Source organism: Crinia signifera, chromosome 2 (assembly GCF_055691185.1).
Source record: "Crinia signifera chromosome 2, ASM5569118v1, whole genome shotgun sequence".
Lineage (NCBI taxonomy): Eukaryota > Metazoa > Chordata > Amphibia > Anura > Myobatrachidae > Crinia > Crinia signifera.
This window is the reverse complement of record NC_139218.1, coordinates 22846574-22868125: the sequence shown is the minus strand read 5'-3', so window position 1 is coordinate 22868125 and position 21552 is coordinate 22846574. Positions and strand designations below refer to the sequence as shown.

Sequence of the window (21552 nt, the reverse complement as noted above, 5' to 3'; positions counted from 1 at the left end):
GATTCTCTGCAATCCCTCCCCTCCCGCGATTCGCAGCATCCACCCCCCCACAACCCCCCCTCCTGCAATTCGCGGCACCCCCCGCGACCCCCCCTCCTGCAATTCACGGCACCCTCCGCGACCCCCCCTCCCGCGATTCGCGGACACCTAAGTTGCAATACAGGGCATCTTTCATACAATTCTAACCATATTTCTCATATACAAACGTTCACAAATTAAGGGGGCGCAGCCCCTTACGACGGTGTGAAGAGCGCCCGTAGGGCGCGATGAATCACCTAGTATGTGTTATATACAGGGGTGTAACTACCATAGGTGCAGGGGGTGCAGCTGCTATGGGGCCCAGAGCTGAGAGGGGCCACCTTCCCTGTCACAGTTATATGTGTTATATACAGGGGTGTAACTACCATAGGTGCAGGGGGTGCAGCTGCTATGGGGCCCAGAGCTGAGAGGGTTCACCTTCCCTGTCACAGTTAAATGTGTTATATACAGGGGTGTAGCTACCATAGGTGCAGGGAGTGCAGCTGCTATGGGGCCCAGAGCTGAGAGGGGCCACCTTCCCTGTCACAGTTACATGTGTTATATACAGGGGTGTAGTTACCATAGGTGCAGGGGGTGCAGCTGATATGGGGCCTAGAGCTGAGAGGGGCCACCTTCCCTGTCACAGTTACATGTGTTATATACAGGGGTGTAGCTACCATAGGTGCAGGGAGTGCAGCTGCTATGGGGCCCAGAGCTGAGAGGGGCCACCTTCCCTGTCACAGTTACATGTGTTATACTATAGGTGCAGGGAGTGCAGCTTCTATGGGGCCCAGAGCTGAGAGGGGCCACCTTCCCTGTCACAGTTACATGTATTTTATATAGGGGTGTAGCTACCATAGGTGCAGGAAGTGTTGCTGCTATGGGGCCCAGAGCTGAGAGGGGCCACCTTCCCTGTCACAGTTACATGTGTTATATACAGGGGTGTAACTACCATAGGTGCAGGTAGTGCAGCTGCTATGGGGCCTAGAGCTGGGAGGGGCCACCTTCCCTGTCACAGTTACATGTGTTATATACAGGGGTGTAACTACCATAGGTGCAGGGAGTGCAGCTGCTATGGGGCCTAGAGCTGAGGGGGGCCACCTTCCCTGTCACAGTTACATGTGTTATATACAGAGGTGTAACTACCAGAGGTGCAGGGAGTGCAGCTGCTATGGGGCCCAGAGCTGAGAGGGGCCACCTTCCCTGTCACAGTTACATGTGTTATATACAGGGGTGTAGCTACCATAGGTGCAGGAAGTGTTGCTGCTATGGGGCCCAGAGCTGAGAGGGGCCACCTTTCCTGTCACAGTTACATGCGTTATATACAGGGGTGTAGCTACTATAGGTGCAGGGAGTGCAGCTGCTATGGGGCCCATAGCTGAGAGGGGCCACCTTCCCTGTCACAGTTACATGTGTTATATACAGGGTGTAGCTACCATAGGTGCAGGAAGTGTTGCTGCTATGGGGCCCAGAGCTGAGGGGGGCCACTGTCACAGTTACATGTGTTATATACAGGGGTGTAGCTACCATAGGTGCAGGAAGTGTTGCTGCTATGGGGCCCAGAGCTGAGAGAGGCCACCTTCCCTGTCACAGTTATATGTGTTATATACAGGGTGTAGCTACCATAGATGCAGGGGGAACAGCTGCTATGGGGCCCATAGCTGAGAGGGGCCACCTTCCCTGTCACAGTTACATGTGTTATATACAGGGTGTAGCTACCATAGGTGCAGGAAGTGTTGCTGCTATGGGGCCCAGAGCTGAGGGGGGCCACTGTCACAGTTACATGTGTTATATACAGGGGTGTAGCTACCATAGGTGCAGGAAGTGTTGCTGCTATGGGGCCCAGAGCTGAGAGGGGCCACCTTCCCTGTCACAGTTACATGTGTTATATACAGGGTGTAGCTACCATAGATGCAGGGGGAACAGCTGCTATGGGGCCCAGTGCTGAGAGGGGCCACCTTCCCTGTCACAGTTACATGTGTTATATACAGGAGTGTAGCTACCATAGGTGCAGGGGGTGCAGCTGCTATGGGGCCCAGAGCTGAGAGGGGCCACCTTCCCTGTCACAGTTATATGTGTTATATACAGGGTGTAGCTACCATAGATGCAGGGAGTGCAGCTGCTATGGGGCCCAGAGCTGAGAGAGGCCAACTTCCCTGTCACAGTTACATGTGTTATATACAGGGTGTAGCTACCATAGGTGCAGGGAGTGCAGCTGCTATGGGGCCCAGAGCTGAGAGAGGCCATCTTCCCTGTCACAGTTACATGTGTTATATACAGGGTGTAGCTACCATAGGTGCAGGGAGTGCAGCTGCTATGGGGCCCAGAGCTGAGAGGGGCCACCTTCCCTGTCACAGTTACATGTGTTATATACAGGGGTGTAGCTACCATAGATGCAGGGGGTGCAGCTGATATGGGGCCCAGAACCGAATGGGGCCCATTTTCCCTGGGCAAATTACATGGCTTATATACGTATATATTTATCGCCATGGTTGGTATACAGGGGCCCTTACAAAGTTTTGCTATGGGGCCTACAAATATCTTATGACACCCCTGGGAGTACAACCTCAGAAGACTGATTTATTACCTCTTGCAGAATCTATAGGGCTAATACCAGGACACCTGGGTCTGCAAGTGAAATCTTGCTAGATGTAAAACACCCGTCGTCAATGTGCTTCCCTGCGCACACATATATCATGTTAGATAAACACCCGCACCACTCCTGCAAGTCAGGGCAGTTCTATATGATCACATTTTTACCATCCCAAAAAAGATTACTGTACAACTCGTATCAGATCGGAGATACGCAAACACACATAGCTTAGTACATGAGCTGTAAGCAAAGAATCTCCATTGTGTCTGTGCGCAGAGATCCACACCACCCAGGATCTCCTCTATGGCAGCGCAACCCTTCATCGTCCTCTCCTGCCCTTATCACCAGCCACAGAATCCTGTGTCCTGTGACCTCACTGCCGGCACCTTATATCCTGTTTTTCAGTGCAATTAAAGAAAACAAAAATGCCTCTGAGATCGTGAAGACGGCCAACCTGCTGATCACGTCGCTGAGCTCGGACTTCCTGTGGGACTACATGACTCTGTGCTTCGAGAACAGCTTCAGGTTTGTAGTCTGTGGGGAAAATACATCTCATATGCTCTCAGCTCTCACAGCCTGGATATCACAGGTCCCCCTATTGCAGAGGTAGGCAGCCTGTTACTCCCCCATCAGTCCCAGCATGCAGTGCGGGTCAGGAACAGGCTTATGCTGGAACACTGTAGCTTGTATCTCTCGGTGACACAGAGGCGTCTTGTCCTGCATACGTAGATCCTTCTCTGGAGATAGCAAGGCGCAAGGAGGATAATCCAGGATTACAGTGAAATTATCTAAAGCTTTCTCCTCTTTGAGGGCTGGATGTACTAATCCTCAGAGAGAGATAAAGGGGCCGATTCAGGATCGCTTGTAGCGATCCGAATTTGGACCCAGCCCGATGGTTGGGGTTTACGCATGCTCATTTCTGCGCATGTGCAAATCCCGCCACCGAACAGCTTCAGGAGTTACACACTCACCAGGACGTTCACTGCGGTGAGGGCGGACGAGGGCAGAAACATGAGGGTGGATGAGGGCAAAAACCGGAGGGGGGATGAGGGCATATACGAGGCTGGACACCCATGATAACACTGGCCGTTCCTCTGGGAAAGTTGGTGTGGCGATTCCGACAACTGACATCACATGACTTCAGCTCCCGCCCCTTTTTGGCGGGCAAGAAATCATTTCATGGTCAGCGACTTTTCAATGATTTCTCTCCCCTTCGTGTTCAAGTACATCCCCTCGCATGGAAATGATTCGACGGGGGTGGGGCTGGCGGCGTTCAAGGCTCGCTAAGCAGCGAACGACCGCTGCTTAGCGAGCCTTGCTGAATCAGGCTCAAAATACCAGCCAATCTGCTTCTGTCATTTTTCAAACACAGCCTGTAGCATGGCAGTTAGGAGCGGATTGGCTGGTACTTTATCCCTCTCCAGTTGATCACTCTCCAAGGCTTAGTACATCTGTCCCAGTGGCATTATGGGGGAGAAGGGGGATGCACTCATACCGCTTCTCCCCCATGTAAGAAGGAGCCGGGGTGCACTCATACCGCTTCTCCCCCATGTAAGGAGGAGCCGGGGTGCACTCATACCGCTTCTCCCCCATGTAAGAAGGAGCCGGGGTGCACTCATACCGCTTCTCCCCTATGTAAGGAGGAGCCGGGGTGCACTCATACCGCTTCTCCCCCATGTAAGAAGGAGCCGGGGTGCACTCATACCGCTTCTCCCCCATGTAAGAAGGAGCCGGGGTGCACTCATACCGCTTCTCCCCCATGTAAGAAGGAGCCGGGGTGCACTCATACCGCTTCTCCCCCATGTAAGAAGGAGCCGGGGTGCACTCATACCGCTTCTCCCCTATGTAAGAAGGAGCCGGGGTGCACTCATACCGCTTCTCCCCCATGTAAGAAGGAGCCGGGGTGCACTCATACCGCTTCTCCCCCATGTAAGAAGGAGCCGGGGTGCACTCATACCGCTTCTCCCCTATGTAAGAAGGAGCCGGGGTGCACTCATACCGCTTCTCCCCCATGTAAGGAGGAGCCGGGGTGCACTCATACCGCTTCTCCCCTATGTAAGAAGGAGCCGGGGTGCACTCATACCGCTTCTCCCCCATGTAAGGAGGAGCCGGGGTGCACTCATACCGCTTCTCCCCCATGTAAGAAGGAGCCGGGATGCACTCATACCGCTTCTCCCCCATGTAAGAAGGAGCCGGGGTGCACTCATACCGCTTCTCCCCCATGTAAGAAGGAGCCGGGGTGCACTCATACCGCTTCTCCCCCATGTAAATGTTATCACATCTTGTCCATGTCCCTTTCTGCTTCGCCTCGTTAATGAGTCATTACCAGCATGCACCTGGGTTTTTGTTATAGTATGTTGTAATTACCCATTTTAAAATGACATTGTGCCATTTTTCTCCTTTCACAGGCAAGATGCGGATTCTTGTGAGGACAAGTACATAGGCAGAGCCCCCTCGGTGTCTGAGATCTGCACTCTGCTGGTCTTCCTGCTGGATGTCATCCCTCTGGTAATGACCTCACAACACCTCATTCTGCTCCATTCATGCATTCCGTAGTAGAAATTAGTGAGAAGCTGATTGGTTACTTTGGGAAACTTCTCAACCTATGTTTGAGTCATCTCCTCCTAAGAAGTCATTTGCTTGCACTTTACCACAATATGCAATAATGAGATTTGATTAACCCTTTTTTTTTAAATCTATTTTATACTCTACCATCCATGTGGACTACTATTGGGAATAGTAACAATACCCTGTCAACCTTTTATACTGTATATTGCCCTAACTACGCTATTGATCTTTTGACTCTGTTGGCCATGTTCATGTCGGCCCCATGGGTTCGGCGTAATCAGGGCCGGCGCCACCACTAGGTAGCCTTAGGCATTTGCCTAGGGCGCCGGCCGCTGGAGGGCGGCAGTTTGGAGCTTGTCCACGCCGCATCACCCGCCAAGCTCCCCCCTGGAAAGTCACAGCGCCGCCGGACACCCCCCCTCTCCTCCCGTCCCTGGGCAGAGTTGCGGCAGGCAGCGCCGCATCGCACGGCAAGACCCCCCCCCCAGAACGTCACAGCACTGGACCCCTCCTCTCCCCTCCCTGGGGAGAGTCGCGGCGGCGCACAGCATGCCTCCGCGAAGGTAACAGCGCCATGCACCGCATCGCTGGACCAGGCAGCGTGGCCCCCCTGGAGCGGGTAAGTGTTTGAGCACCGGGGCGCCCACCCCCCTCCCTGCCTGGGGCGCTCCGGTGCCTAGCACCGGCCCTGGGCGTAATATGGTCGAGATTTGGTGACTCGCATCTGTATGGGTATAAACTTGCATGCCACCAAGTCATCTCATGCACTGCAGTCCGCAGGTTCACACTTGTGTATATTTATAGAATTCCTACAAATGGAGAGTCACTCTTCATCTAATACTGCTTTCACATTGCAGAAATGGGTAATGACACGGTATTCTTAAATGGGACTTTAAAACGGGACAGAGCCTTGAGACCTTTCACATTGCAGGTGAAAACCGTTTTAAAAATCATTTAATACCATTCAAACATTCAACCCGTTTAACCCCCAAGGGACACGTTTCAAGCCATTGAAATAGAGCTGTTCAAACTGCCAAAAAAACGGCTTTAAGACGTGTAGGACTCTGCTTTTTAACCGTGTTGAAATATCGGTTAACTTTAACTGGTAAATCAACTCTGACACTTTCACATTGCAGCCTTAAACGTTTTAAAATGGGAAAAAAACGGCAATATACCGTTTTAAAAGTGCAGTGTGAAAGGGGTATCAGTAAGAGGAGTCTTTCACCTCTGCGCACTCACTACTGTGTTGGAACCTGGACATAATGTACATGTGTAAACCAGTGACGGGTGTTCCTGTATTGTTATATGTTAATCGAACTTCTTTATTGTTTAAAAATCTTAAATTATTTGTATAACAGAAACTGAAACCGAAATAACAGTCATACAGAAAGTATTCGGGGTCAGCCTTGGGTATGGGTCGTTGAGTCGACATGCATTGGGTCGACCACAGAAGGTCTACAGGGCGTAGGTAGACATGGCTAAGGTGGACAGGGTCAAAATGTCAACACAAGCATTAGGTCGGCAATGGGAAGTTCGACAGTCAAAAGGTTGACATTGGTTTTACATATATTTTTATTTGTCCCGAAATGTCGACATGGACACCGTATTGGTGCACCGCAGCCCCTCGCCTGGCTCCCTGTGATTGTCATGCTTCGGGCACGGTGCCTCGTTACGCTCGCCACACTATTCTATTCTCCCACCACGACCTAGTGGATGGTAGGGCATGAAATACCGCCTGCCGACACATGTCGGCTCCCAAAAAAAAACAAAAAGATAAACTCATGTACACCTTTTGACCCTGTCGACCTTAGCCATGTCGACCTTTTTTGTGTGTCGACCTAAGCCCTGTCGACATTCAGTGGTCAACCCAATGCATTTTAATAGTGTCAACCTACTGACCCTACACCGCAGCCCTTAGCGTGTCTGTTATACAGCCTGTGTGCAGCACCGGTATTGGTAGTTACTAAGACAGGCGCCAGATAAGACGTTTCCAGCATTTGTTGCAGGTAACTCCTCCCACCGCCGCCGTCTCCATCACTCTCTGCCTCTTTACAATAGGTTTTGTTTCATACAGATGGGAGAATGTGGGTTCTAAAATGATGAAATCACAGATGTAATAATACTATTGTCAGATTAAGGAACCGTATTCCTACCTCTTCTATCATATGTCCTCCTACGTCAGTGGTTCCCAACCCTGGTCCTCAAGTACCCCCAACAGTGCACGTTTTCCAGGTCTCCACACAGAAACACAGGTGAAATAATTAGCTCCACATGTGGATCTTTTAAAATGTGTCTGAATAATGAGTGCACCTGCCGGGTGAACTGGAAAACGTGCACTGTTGGGGGTACTCGAGGACCAGGGTTGGGAACCACTGTCCTACGTGATTACTGTTAAGGCCCCCATACACTATGCGATTTTGGGCCGATTTCATCCGATTTCGGCACTTTGGGCCAATAACCGGGTGAAATCGGCCCAAAATTGCAGGTGTGTGACATCTGATCCGATGCGCGGTGCCGCCCGCATCGGACCACATCAGGGAGGTCCCTGCATATATGCCTGACCAGGGGGGGAGCAGTGGGACGGGCGGGTGGTCATCATCATCTGCAGGACACCGGGGCGTGCAGCGGGTAGCGAATCCTGACCTGGCCGGGCGGTGAACTTAGATATCATCAGTGGGACGGGCAGTGCAGTGGTGGGCATTCGATTTTTAAAATAACCTGTCAAATGACTGACTGTTCTCTGATTGGCTGAGAGCTGTTTTAAAAATCGAATGCCCGTCCCGCTGATGATATCTGCGTTCACCCCCCAGCCCGGTCATTACTCGCCGCCCGCTAGTGAAAGTACTCGCTGCACGCCCCGGCGTCCCGCAGATGATGTTGATGACCGCCCGCCCGCTACCCTTCTCCTCACTGCCCGCTGCAGCTCCCCATTATATAGGCGATTTATCACATGTAAAAAATGGCCCATCAAGTGCCAAATTGTATGTGAGCCTCTCGGGGAGCTGCCGGGCGGCTCACAGGAGAATTCTGTCCGACTTGTCGGCCTAATATATGGGGCCTTTAGTAGTGATAGAGAAGTGTAACAGCGACGGATTAATGATCAGTGTCCTTATTACTATCTCTCCTATCCCAGGAACTGTACTCTGAAGTGCAGACTCAGTACCTGCCCCAGATGCTGAGTTACATGGCACAGTCCACGGCTGAGAACATGGACACGCTTAGCCTGCCGGAGCTGACCCAGGCACTGAAGACTTGCTTCAAAGTGCTGAGCAAAGTGCAAATGCCGCCAGCGTACCTGGATATGGAGTCCCTGAGCCCAGACGCTGTATGTTACCGATTGCATGGTGTCTGTTCTTGCATGCAGCTACTCTGCGCCTGCACTGTGTCACTATTGAGTAGCAGCTGTAGGAGAGAGACTTTCCCGTTCATTAAATACTGTTTTCTCACTAGTTCTGTTTTTACTGAGCTGTGACAGTGTGTTTTACCTCTCTTATGTCTGATCATGTAATCTGGGCCTTGCAGTTATAAGTTGTAAACCTTTAGACATGAAGCTGAATACTTTCGATTAAGCTTTTTCACAGGTTCTCGGAGTCATAGTAACATAGTAATTAAGGTTGAAAAAAAACGTTAGTCCATCGAGTTCCACCTATCTGACTTGTAACTACTGACTTGAGTAAGTCATATCTATAGGATTCCCTTAGTGGCCAAAAATGTATCCAGTTGGATTTAAATTCAGTAACAGTAGTTGCTGTAACCACCCAAACCGGCAATAAGTTCCAGAATGTTACTGCTCTAATGATGAAGAATCCTCTTCTTAATTCAGTACGGAATTTATTTTCCTCGAGCCTCAGTACATGCCCACGTGTCCTATTAGTGAACAAATCATCTCCCAGTTCCATATGATTCCCAGTCCTGTATTTGAACATACTAATCATATCACCTCTCAACCTCCATTTCTCCAGTGGAAACATTTTCAGGCTGGTTAACCTATATTTGCATTCTAGTGATTCGAGACCTTTTACTAGCTTAGTCGCCCTTCTCTGTACCTGTTCCAATTCATTTATAGGCTTTTTAAGGTGTGGTGCCTAGAACTGAACACAGTATTCCAAGTGTGGTCTCACCAATGCCACTATCACATTGGCATTCCTTGAATCCATTCCCCTTTTAATGCATGCCAGTGTCCGGTTTGCTTTTGCTTCTGCACTTGAGCAGTGTGCACTGTTACCCAGTTTTCCATCTATGATGATCTCCAAGTCCTTCCCTACAGCAGAATTCCCTATAACTCCATTTAGCCTATAAGTAGCTTGTTCATTTTTGTTACCACCTTTCTAATTAATTCACATTCTAGTGTATCCACCTCCTCTCCTGAGTTAATTTCCTTAATCAATTTTACTCACAATGTCACATCGTAAATCATGAATTAATATATTAAACAAGGTGGGTCCCACTATTCAACCTTGTGGGACTCCACTTTGGACCTTACCCCAGCTGGAATGTATGCCATTTACCACCACTCTCTGTCCCCGATAGTGCAACCAGTTTTTAATCCAATTACACATTTTATCTCCTAACCCTAAATTTCCTAGTTTCATTAATAACCTTTTATGAGACACTGTGTCAAAAGCAGCGAAATCAAGCAGTATTACATCAACAGATTTCCCTAAGTCCAGAAATTTTGGATACCATCTCTTATTATTCCTTCTAATATTTTCCCCACAATGGATGTAATGCTGACCGGCCTATAAATTTCAGGGTTAGTTTTGCTACCTTCCATATTGGTACTACGTTAGCTATGCGCCAGTCCCTTGGTAACGTCCCTGTGTTTGATTCCTCGAATATCAGATATAATGGTAGTGCTATGACCGAACTCAATTCTTTTAGTATCCTAGGGTGAATTTGGTCCGGGCCAGGAGATTTGTTACTATTTCGGTTCCGTAATCTATTTTTGACTATTTCCTCACTCAAACATGCAGATAGGGAGCAATCAAGAGCTAAGCATTTAATCTGTGGGAGATCTTCTGAAGATTCTTCCCTTCTAAATACCGTAGCAAAAAATTAATTGAATAATTCCGTTTCCTCTTTTTCCTCCTATTACCAGGGTACCCTGCTTAATTTTTAGTGGGCCAGCATTTTCCTTCCTTAACCGTATCTCGTTTATATAACTGTAGAAGTTTTTGGGATTAGATTTTCTATCTGTGGCTATTTTAGTCTGTCCTTGGGACCCAACACAGTGCATGTTTTGCAGATCTCCTCACCGAATCAAGTGAAATAATCATCTCCCCCCTGTGGCTCTTTTAAAATGTGTCAGCCAGTAATGAGTTCACTTGTCACGTGACCTGGAAAATGTGAACTGTGTGCGGTCCTGAGGACCAAGTTTGAGAACCACTGAATTATTTCATAGAGGCAGCATACACTATTTTACTGCATGTAACACAACAAGCTAATAAGGAACTGCAGAGTTCTAAAGCATTGTGTACATTTTACGGACAATCATATCGGCAGTAAATTTGTATCTGTCAGCAAATATCAACCCCCCCCTTTTGAGGACGTGTGAGCAGTAGGTATAGGAAATACCAGAAATGAATAACTGAGTCGCTCTGGAAGTGACATCACTGACATTAGTGGGAGGGGTCAGAGATAGACCAAGTGATATCACATAGCAATATGATGATATAAGATTACCTATGCAGTGTTTACTATGGTCATTGCAGAGTCCATCGAAGGAATCACAGAAAATTAAACCAGACAATGAATCGGAGACAGATGTTGGGGAAGAACCTGTTTTTCCTCCGTTGAAATCAGCAGATAGTGGAATCGGCCTGAGCGCATCCTCCCCGGAGCTGTCTGGATATTTGCGAATGCCCAGAGTATGCCCTGATAAGGGTGATGTCTGGAAGAAGGGGGGCAGCGTACAGAGGACACTGCTCTGCATACAGGAACTGGTGGCCAAGTTTGCCAGCAGACATCTGTTTGGGATACATCTACAGACGCAGAACAGTGGGGTCAGTTCCGACACGAACGCGGTGACTGTGCCTATAAAGAAGAAGGGTGCTTGGGAACCAAAACAGATCACCGTGCCCCAGTTCAAGCAGATGCTGACGGACTTCTTCACCCCGAGGTCGCCAACTTTAAAACAGAAAATCAATAAGGTGGACTATTCTCCATCCCGCACAACCACCAAGAAAGCAAACAAAGGCTCAGATGAAGAGTGGGACATTGACCGCTGTATCCAGAACATGGGGGAGATGTCTGAAGACTGCCGAGAGGCTTTCGCTGCTGCCTGTCACTTGCTACTGGATTGTGCCACCTTCCCTGTTTACCTGTCAGAAGAAGAGACTGAACATTTACATTCCACGTTATTCCAAGTGCCTGGTAAGAGGTTATTCCAAAAACATGTGTTATCAATTCACCATTAATGAGAGTGTCAAAAGCCAGCTAATATGTCTGTAGCACAGTTATACAGTGAGAGCTGGAAAGAGGCTCCTCCCCCACTCACCGCTCTCACTGGCTGCCTGTCACCAAATACCTTTGAGAGTGATATAGTACCAACCAATCAGATCTTAATTGTCATGTTTCAAACACAGCCTGTAACATGGCAGTTAGGAGACAATTGGTAAGTTATTTATATATCTTTACTTTATATCTCTTCAAGGTTTGATAATCATACCCCACAAGTGTAAACAAGTGAGGTAGCGCTTAAATACTTCAGGGGAATTGATTGCTGCTGAGTTAATAGGGTACAGTACAAATACCCAGAATATAGCACAAAATAGAGACAATAAAGCAAATAAATCTGCGTGTATCCTCCCCTAATGTAAAATCAGACTGTATACTATAGTAAAATTGATTAGTGTTTATTTGACCAGATGTATTGTCTCAGTCCAAACATAAAAACTTTTTGCAGCATAAAAATTAAAATTATGTCCAACGTTACAACAAATTGACATACCGGGTAATTGTCCCTAATACACATTCAAGGGTTACACATACATACATACATACATACATACATACATAAACCAAATAATCAAAATAAAGATGAACAATAAAGAAATAATAAATAAATATACAATTTTAAAAATTGATAAAGAATATATATATATATATATATATATATATATATATATATATATATATATATATAATGCAGCCATGTCATATACTGTGTATAAGTTGTCAACAGATTAGATCGGTCTGTGACAGTCCATATCCAAATAAATAGTTTCTCCACAGCCCCTTTAACTGGCTGATTTATGTTCCCTGAATAAGTGTTGGAGGTGTGATGGGATTGACTAGTTCTGCCTGCGTAAGGCTTCTTGAGGATACGCGATCCAGAAGAAGCCTAACGCAGGTGAAACTAGTTGTCCGCACTTATTCAGGGAGCGCCTATTCAGGGAACATAAATCAGCCAGTTAAAGGGGCTCATTGGTTTAATATATAATACAGAGCTCCTGCATGTGCTACGATATCAGACTTTCTCAGCCTTGAATCCAGTAACTCTGTCTCTGATCTGTATCAGGGTCCAGTGATGCCAGCTTTCCTCTATGGTTCAAGTCCCTGATGACCATTTGCTGCTGTGTGAAGGATTGCTACATCCAGAACATGGCCATCTCCACCCTTTTGGAAGTCATCAATCATTCGCAGTCCCTGTCTCTGGTAATGGAAGACCGGATGAAACGCTCTAAGATGTCCGGGTACAGCGCAGTCTTCACGAAGCTGCAGATGGTCACCGTCCCGCCTGTGTTGCCGGGAGTTCTCCGAATCATCGCAGAGAAGACGGATTTCTACCTGGTATGTCTCTAGCATTGGAGCCTGATTATCTGTTGACTAACAAGACAGTTAAAAACTTTCCAGATATTTAAAGAGTAACTAGCACTTGTACCTTAATACTCTAAACCAGAGTTTCCTGAACTCTGCCGTTACAGCTCATGTTTTCTGGATATCCATGCGTGAGTCCAGGCGGTTAAACAGAATTGACTGAAGTCACCTGTGCTTCAGCATGCATATCCTTAAAACATGGAATGGAATGTTGTGGTGGAGTCTGCTTTAAACATATAGAAAATCGATGCAAATTAGTGTTCATTCTAGCACCCGCTATCTTTGAAAACCCTTGCAGTTCCTCTTCCCTGCCTGGGGTGTCGCTGTTTGCTGTGGTGTTTCTAGCACAGGTCTGGTTGGCATATCAGTGCTGATATACAGACCACACAGTGCTAGAAGCACTACAGCAGACAGTGACACCCCAGGCAGGGAAGAGGAACTGCATGGGTTTTCAAAGATAACGGGTGCTAGAATGAACACTACAAATGAAGCAACAACCATGAGACATACATAATACGGGTTGGATCCAAAATCACGAAAGAATATCTGCCGCAGAATCCTGCTGAATGCCTGGTAAGTATTTCACCCTACCCCTAATCCTAACTCTAACCAACCCCTTCTGCAGACCTCACCCTAAACTCCCACACCTAACCCAAAACCTCCCCCACTCCTGGAGCCTAATCCTCCCCTAGTGTTTAGCCCCAGCCCCAGTACTTACCTACAGGATCCATCAGGATTCTGACCGCCAGGATCCGGCTGTTGGTCTTCTGACGGTTGGGATTCTGGTTGCTATTAGTTTGAGCACATCCCCATAATACAGGTGCACACTGTTAGGGCTGTTTCACACGTTCCGGCTCCTGCCGGGCAGCGAAACCCCTGCATGGCCAAGATGCCGTGCCGCACTCAGGAGTTTAGAATGGTGGGGATGGCCTCAGCCTGGCAGCCGTCCTTTCCAGTGGTGGGATCCGGCTGCAACCGGGCGGCTGGGCCATGACAATTGTGTCCATTATTAACTACGGTGTGCGGTACGGCTTTTGGCCGTGCGGGGTTTAGCCGCCCGGCAGGTGCCAGAGCGTGTGAAATAGCCCAGATGTATCCTCCTACACGTAGGTGTCCATCCTGCATGGCTGACGGGCTCATGTGACGTCAGCCGCCTGCCCCGAGGATGCATGGGCAGGCCCAGCGTTATCATGGGCTTGCCCACTGTTTTTGTGGGCACACCCATAAAACGCTAGATTGTCCCCGGCGTCCGCCCCAGGCATGCCCCCTTTCTGTTATCCTGTTGCAAATGCCCCGGCAAGTGTGAAACTCACCAAAGGCATTTGCTCCCGGGGGTTTGCACATGTTCGCGCATGAGCAAACCCACACCATCGACCAGGGAAGGGAATTCGGACCTGAGCTATCAGGTATGGGTGTGGTATAGGGTTCCGACAGTCATTATCCCGACGTCGGGATCCCGACTGGCCGGACCCAGACAGCATGGTGAGCGCAACAAAGTCCCTTGCGGGCTCGCTACACTCGCCACCTATTCTATTCTCCCTCTATGGGGCTCGTGGACCCCCACGAGGGAGAATAGCGGGTGGCCGTCGGGCCCCCCATGTGTCTGGGTTTTGACTGTCGGGATCCCGAGGTCGGGTAAATGACTGTCGGGACCCCATCCGGCACCCATCAGGTATCACCCCCACTATGTCGGAAAGCTGGTATATTTACTGTTACGCACAACTCTGCTCAGTTTCCGCGACGCGCTCTCGCTACTCTGCCTACGTGAGATCCCAGGTTTTAAGGGGTGAAGCAGTGTGTTTGGTTAAGCACGCTGACATCCGGAGCATGGCCAGTCAGAATACACGCAAGAAGCAGCCGTACGCTCATCTCCAATGCAATGTTCCTCAGAACGTACAGACAATTACTCATCCTGTCTGTTCTCATCAATCCCCTGTGATGGCAAACATTAATGTGCCGCTCCGTGTCTACAATCAACATTGACTTGGAATAACAAACATGTACTCCTCTTATTTCCTGCCGCAGGGTTGTGAGCGTAAAGTAATAACACTAATTGCCCCAGATACTATAACGTAACAGTCTTGTGGGGACATCTATATATTTATTTATGGCAGGCATCTGCTTTGCGGTGTTGGTGACGTATTACACTTCTCTCCTGGCAGAGAGTGGCTCATGCGCTGTGGAACCAGCTGAACATGGAGACCAGAGAACACCATATCACCTGCGTGGAACTCTTCTACAGACTGCACTGCCTGGCTCCCTCTGCCAATATCTGCGAGGAGATCATCTGCCAGACTCTGCTGGACAACGATAAAGTAAGCTGGGTGCAGGCCGGGCAGAACAGGGGAACCATACAGTTTTTTTTTGCACCCATTATAAGAATGATACAATCCCTAAAAGACCATTACAGTTTTTTTACATGCAAGACTGCACAAAATCGGCTCGTCTGGTCTGATGATTGTTGCTCAGCGCTCCTGATGAAGGGAGCCGGTCTGACTGGCTTGTGCACCATAGTCGGCTCCTGGTGCCGCTTACACACTGTAGATTAATCTGAGTGACCAGCCAAATATTGCCTTGTGGTCCTGATTATTTCACAGTGAGAACGTAAGACGTATGTCTGCCTGTAAAGCATCTGTCACTGTGACAGTACTGAGAATATGAATACAGTAGCTGGTGGATTGTGCCGCTCCCATCTAGCATATGAGTATTTGCATAGTTCACATACAGAATATAATGCCGCATATTTATTCATTGTTACAGCGGTTGGACTACATGTGGGCTACAGTTTTACTATTTGGCCATGCTAAAACTGATGCCGGGCATGCTGGGATGTGTAGTTCAACAACAGCTGGAGCGTCAAGGTTCACCATCACTGGGCTAGATCAACCACGCTTAGTCAAACCCGTTTAGTTAGACGCCTAAATATACTCTAGATAAGGGCTGGGCAACACCGGCCCTCCAGATGTTAATGAACTACACATCCCAGGATGCTTTGCATTAGTTTTTCTATGTGGCCATGCTGAAACTGATGCAAGGCATCCTGGAATGTGTAGTTCATCAACATCTGGAGGGCCGGTGTTGCCCAGCCCTGCTCTAGATCGACAGTAACGGAAGTTAGACACCAGCGTTAGAGACGGTCACATGGTTTACATGAGTTTTTCACGTGTTTTTGGTGCCGAATGTCACAGGTCGACTTGGTTCATACTATACTATACAATATTATAATATTGTGCCGAGTGCAGCGAGCCAGGCAAGGGGACACTGTGCATATATACAGTGTGCAAGGGGACCCCCGTGACATTCAGCACCAAAAGACCTGAAAAACTCAAGTCGACCGTGTGACCATCTGGGGTCTAACTTCCGTAACTGTCAATCTAGATGAGTTTGACTATGTTTAGGCGTCTAACTGGACCGGTTTGACTAAGGGTGGTGGACCATAACATGATCGATGTTGGCAGCGTCAGTCTGCTACACCATAACCATGTGACCAATGAGGCCATCAGGTCACAGCGCTGTGTTATTTTTCTCTGGTCTTGCAGGTGATAAGGCTGGAGGCTCTGTTCCGCTTCTCGGTGATTTGGCATCTGACGAGAGAGATACAAGGCAGCCGCGTCACATCCCATAACCGATCCTTCGATAGGTGAAGTTCTGCTTACTCTAATGTGGGGTACACACCAGGACGACCACCGTCGTTCACGACCGATAGACGACCATGGAACGATTTCCCTTGGACTTCCCGGGAGCTCCCAGGCAGTCCCCAGCAAACGATTAGCAAAAATTGTGTTTTTTTGCGGAACGATCTAGATCCGATCCCGATGCGCCCGCGATGGTCGTTAAGACGGTCGGATCGCTGGTTTTTGTTTTTTTTGCAAGAACACATGCGACCGTCGTCAGATGGGCCTTTGAAATTTGAATGAAGGGGCTGGACTAGCAGAGGGGGAGGACTAGCAGAGGGGGATAGGAATAGCAGCAGCCATTTTAAACCAGTGTATTTCTGCTTTGTTACTAGTGAGGCTTGGTTTATACCTGCTGAACGCTGGACATAGCTATTTACACATTACTTTGTTTTGCCTGCCATTACAAAGTGTCTTTTAACCCTGCACTATGGAGAATGCAGTGATGGGTAGTCACCAGCAACAGTACCTGCTCTATTATGCAGTTTTGAAGCTCAGGCGTCAGAGAGCCCAGCGCAGGAGAGAAAGATCATGCTGGACAAAGCAGTGGCTACTTCAGCGTCAGACTCGTTCGCACATGCCACTGCTCAGGGACATCAGGGAGAATAACCCAGACGATTTCCGTAACTTCTTGAGGATGGATGATGCCACATTCCAGGAATTGCTGCGTCTGGTGACTCCCCACATCGAGAAGCAGGATACCAAGTATCGCATGGCTATCCCTGCTGAGGAACGGCTGGTGGTCACCCTGAGGTTTCTGGCGACAGGACGGTCTCTTGCTGACCTAAAGTTTGGATCCCTCATCTCCCCGCAAGCTTTGGGCCTCATCATCCCGGAGACCTGCAAAGCCATTGTGAAGGTGCTGCAGTACCAGTATTGCAAGGTAAGGATGAAATATACACTGTACACTTTATTGTGCAAACAAAATATTTTTATTTATAATTTAGGCCTAGGACAGAAACAGGTTTTTTAGGCCTTTCATGGTTAAAACATGTAAAATAGTAAATAGATTGTGTCAACAAAAATATATTATAATACCATATATAAAAGATATTGTACAAAAACACACACTATATATAAAGATTTAAGTATGTATGACCCAGTTTAAACTTTCCCAATAAGTACGGGCTACTGTGTGGCAGAGGATGTCTGCCGCAGATAAGTAAAGGCTGCGGCCCACATGGCGCATGGCGCAGATGCAATGGTCCCGGCCACATTGATGTGCGCCATACGCCATGTGAGCAGTGGCCATCACATACCTGCAGCTGAGACCATGTCTGCCGCACAGTACCCCATACTATTGGTAAAGACAAAAGGGCAATAAATGGAGTTTGCTATCCAGATTGAGGAGAATCCTGTTCTCCCTCTGGTAATGCAGGTACAGGTAGCAGCATATAAAAAAACAAAAAACACACTCTGGTAACTTCTGGAACAGGCACTTACAACAGTAGGGATAAGGTACTGTGTGGCAGAGGATGTCTGCTGCAGATATGTAAAGGCTGCGGCCCACATGGCGCATGGCGCAGATGCAATGGCCCCCGCCCCATTGATGTGCGCCATACACCATGTGAGCAGTGGCCATCACATACCTGCAGCTGAGACCATGTCTTCGGCACAGTACCCCATACTATTGGCAAAGAAAAAAGGGCAATAAATGGAGTTTGCTATCCAGATTGAGGAGAATCCTGTTCTCCCTCTGGTAATGCAGGTACAGGTAGCAGCATATATGTAGAAAACCAAGACAAAAGACACTCTGGTAACTTCTGGAACATGCCCTTACAACAGTAGGGATAAGGTACTGTGCGGCAGAGGATGTCTGCTGCAGATATGTAAAGGCTGCGGCCCACATGGCGCATGGCGCAGATGCAATGGCCCCCGCCCCATTGATGTGCGCCATACGCCATGTGAGCAGTGGCCATCACATACCTGCAGCCGAGACCATGTCTGCCGCACAGTACCCCATACTATTGGCAAAGAAAAAAGGGCAATAAATGGAGTTTGCTATCCAGATTGAGGAGAATCCTGTTCTCCCTCTGGTAATGCAGGTACAGGTAGCAGCATATAAATAAACAAAAATACACACTGTGGCCCTTGTGTGGCAGAGGATGTCTGCTGCAGATATGTAAAGGCTGCGGCCCACATGGCGCATGGCGCAGATGCAATGGTCCCGGCCCCATTGATGTGCGCCATACGCCATGTGAGCAGTGGCCATCACATACCTGCAGCTGAGACCATGTCGATGGTAAATGATAAAGTAGCCTATTTTTTAAGACAGATCCTCAAAAACAGGACACTCTGGATCTTCTATCAGTAAAGAACTGTAGAATTGACGGTACTGGGGGGGTTGAGAAGGCTGTGTAGGTGTTGACTGGGTATGTGTTGGAATTGTGCTCGACTGGCCTGCTACGGTGGCAGGCGGAGTAGGCACTGGTGATTCTAATGACAGTGGTGTGTCTGGTGCACTACCAATGCCAACTATTTTAGTGCCACTGTTGAGATACCCTAAACTGCCATTATACACCAACTCCATGCATAACTTTTCAAAAGTAAGTTGCTGGTCAGGAGCCATGTTGCGAACACACTCTGCCACATAAGTGAAGTAGTTGTCATGTTTGTCCGGGTTTCTTTGCAGGACTTGATGTGCCCGCATCATAAATTCTTCATGTGCCGCTGCTTCTCCTTTTTTTCCTTTGCCACGCATTTTTTTGGCACGGGGGAGTGGTGGAGTGGGTTCCAGGGTGGGTGGCGGAGTGCGTGCCGGAGTAGGAACTTCGTTAGATGTGCATGCATTATCAGATAGGACAGATAGGTCTGGGGTTGCAGGTGGGTAGTCACCAAGCTGTAAAAAAATTGAACATGTTTACTAATCAATTCTATTTACTTCTAATTTCAGTTCCCTACCAGCGTGAATGAATGGAAAGTCATCGCAGAGGAGTTTGAACAGCGATGGAACTTCCCAAATTGCGGTGGAGCCATTGATGGCAAACATGTCCGCATAGCCCAGCCTATCAATAGTGGTTCCTACTATTTTAATTACAAGGGCTATTTTAGCATTGTACTAATGGCTGTGGTGAATGCCAACTATGAGTTTATCTTCCTGGATGTAGGAAGGAATGGCCGTGCATCGGATGGTGGCACTTTCAAGGACACAAAGTTCTACGAAAGGCTCATAGCGAACACCCTTCACTTGCCGTCTGTCCAGGAAACTAAACAGGGGCTTAACTTTGTTTTTGTGGCTGACGAGGCTTTTGGCCTGCACGAGCATGTCATGAAGCCATATGCGCAAAGGGGCCTGAACCATGACAAAAGGATCTTTAACTACAGGCTATCCAGGGCACGGCGTGTTGTGGAAAATGCTTTTGGCATCCTGGCAAGCCGGTTTCGCATTTTTCACACTGCCATTAACCTGAGGGTGGACAAAATTGACTGGGTTGTCACGGCGTGCTGTGTCCTGCACAATTTGCTCCGCAGAAAAGCCACACAGCAAAGGGCTACAGGCACAGCACTCCAAGAAGACCAAGAACTGCCAGAGGAGGTAGTGCAGATATCCTCCTTGCAAACCCCAACACAACGCTACACAGGGAGTGCACGAGCCAAACAGGTGAGGGAAGAGTACATGGCCTACTTTAATGGGGAGGGCGCTGTGGATTGGCAGGAGGAATCAATTAGATAGCCAAAAAAATAGACTCACCGATGCAGACTGCGAATTCTCCTCCTCCTCCTGCGCCGCGACTTCTTGGTTTTCCTGTTCGACCATAAGGACTACTCCTGTCCTCATCGACTCCTGGCTGAGGGTGAATGTCAACCGGTCATAGTACCAGAGCGATGTTTGATACATCTCGTCGACTCCAGCACCAGACTTCTTTGCAGCCTCCATCTTCTTGTGTTCCTTTAAGAACACCGTGCGCATATTCTGGATGCGTTTCCTCACCCATTCAACATTGGCCTCTGGGTGAAATGGAAGACTGTAGCGTGCCAACTCCTCCAAGGCTTGGTTTCTTTTCATTTTGTTTGAATACTCCTTGGATTTGGTTCTCCACAGGCATTCGTGTGTACGATATTTTTCAATAAACCCTTCCAAAAACTCTTGTTCCTTTGCGTTGGACATTGGGACTGTAAAAAGATAAAACCATTTTAGTTGTTATAGTTATACCCATGTTTTGTTTCATATTTAAATTTTTATAGTTATAGTTACCAGTTTACCTAGTTCTTATGTTTTAAGTATTTAAAATGTTAATAAACTTTTATGAAAACCACTATACATTTTATTGTGCAGATTGCTATTCACACACACAGGTGAATGGGGCCTAGCAGAGAGGAGTGCTTGGAATACTGCAATGGTGGACAATGGTTTATGTATATATATCTATATATACACAAACACACACACACAGGTGAATGGGGCCTAGCAGAGAGGAGTGCTTGGAATACTGCAATGGTGGACAATGGTTTATGTATATATATCTATATATACACAAACACACACACACAGGTGAATGGGGCCTAGCAGAGAGGAGTGCTTGGAATACTGCAATGGTGGACAATGGTTTATGTATATATATCTATATATACACAAACACACACACACAGGTGAATGGGGCCTAGCAGAGAGGAGTGCTTGGAATACTGCAATGGTGGACAATGGTTTATGTATATATATCTATATATACACAAACACACACACACAGGTGAATGGGGCCTAGCAGAGAGGAGTGCTTGGAATACTGCAATGGTGGACATTGGTTATATGTATACACACAGACATGGGGCCCACCCAAAAAAAACAGTGACATGGTCGGGTGCACGGTTGCCAAACCAGTGCTTTATACACACTATATACATTGGTGGCAACAGTGGGCATGCATAGAAGAGCATTGGGAG

General features: G+C 48.1%; 2 protein-coding genes across 4 annotated transcripts in view; one reads left to right on the top strand and one right to left on the bottom strand.

Moving 5' to 3' along the window:
* The window catches only part of DOP1B (DOP1 leucine zipper like protein B), a 118953-nt gene that overhangs the window by 51102 nt on the left and 46299 nt on the right, over positions 1–21552 (top strand). For all 3 annotated transcript variants that reach the window (XM_083171740.1, XM_083171739.1, XM_083171741.1), the window contains exons 11-17: positions 3017–3136; positions 5020–5119; positions 8313–8504; positions 10891–11551; positions 12699–12970; positions 15160–15312; positions 16537–16637. In XM_083171740.1, coding sequence (XP_083027866.1) covers positions 3017–3136; positions 5020–5119; positions 8313–8504; positions 10891–11551; positions 12699–12970; positions 15160–15312; positions 16537–16637 — 1599 coding nt within the window. The remainder of the gene's footprint in view (positions 1–3016; positions 3137–5019; positions 5120–8312; positions 8505–10890; positions 11552–12698; positions 12971–15159; positions 15313–16536; positions 16638–21552) is intronic.
* LOC146059281 (uncharacterized) lies at positions 16650–20779 on the bottom strand. The gene is made up of 3 exons (XM_083171390.1): positions 20363–20779; positions 19384–19510; positions 16650–16654 (listed from the first exon to the last, which is right to left on the bottom strand). Exons 1-3 carry the CDS (start codon positions 20777–20779, stop codon positions 16650–16652), a joined length of 549 nt encoding a protein of 182 aa, XP_083027516.1.

Coding starts and splice junctions, on each gene's coding strand:
- LOC146059281 (XM_083171390.1), bottom strand. CDS start 20,779: ATGTCCAACGCAAAGGAACAAGAGTTTTTGGAAGGGTTTATTGAAAAA. Junction 19,511..20,362: donor AGAATTCGCAGTCTGCATCG/GTGAGTCTATTT, acceptor ATTTTTTTACAG/CTTGGTGACTACCCACCTGC.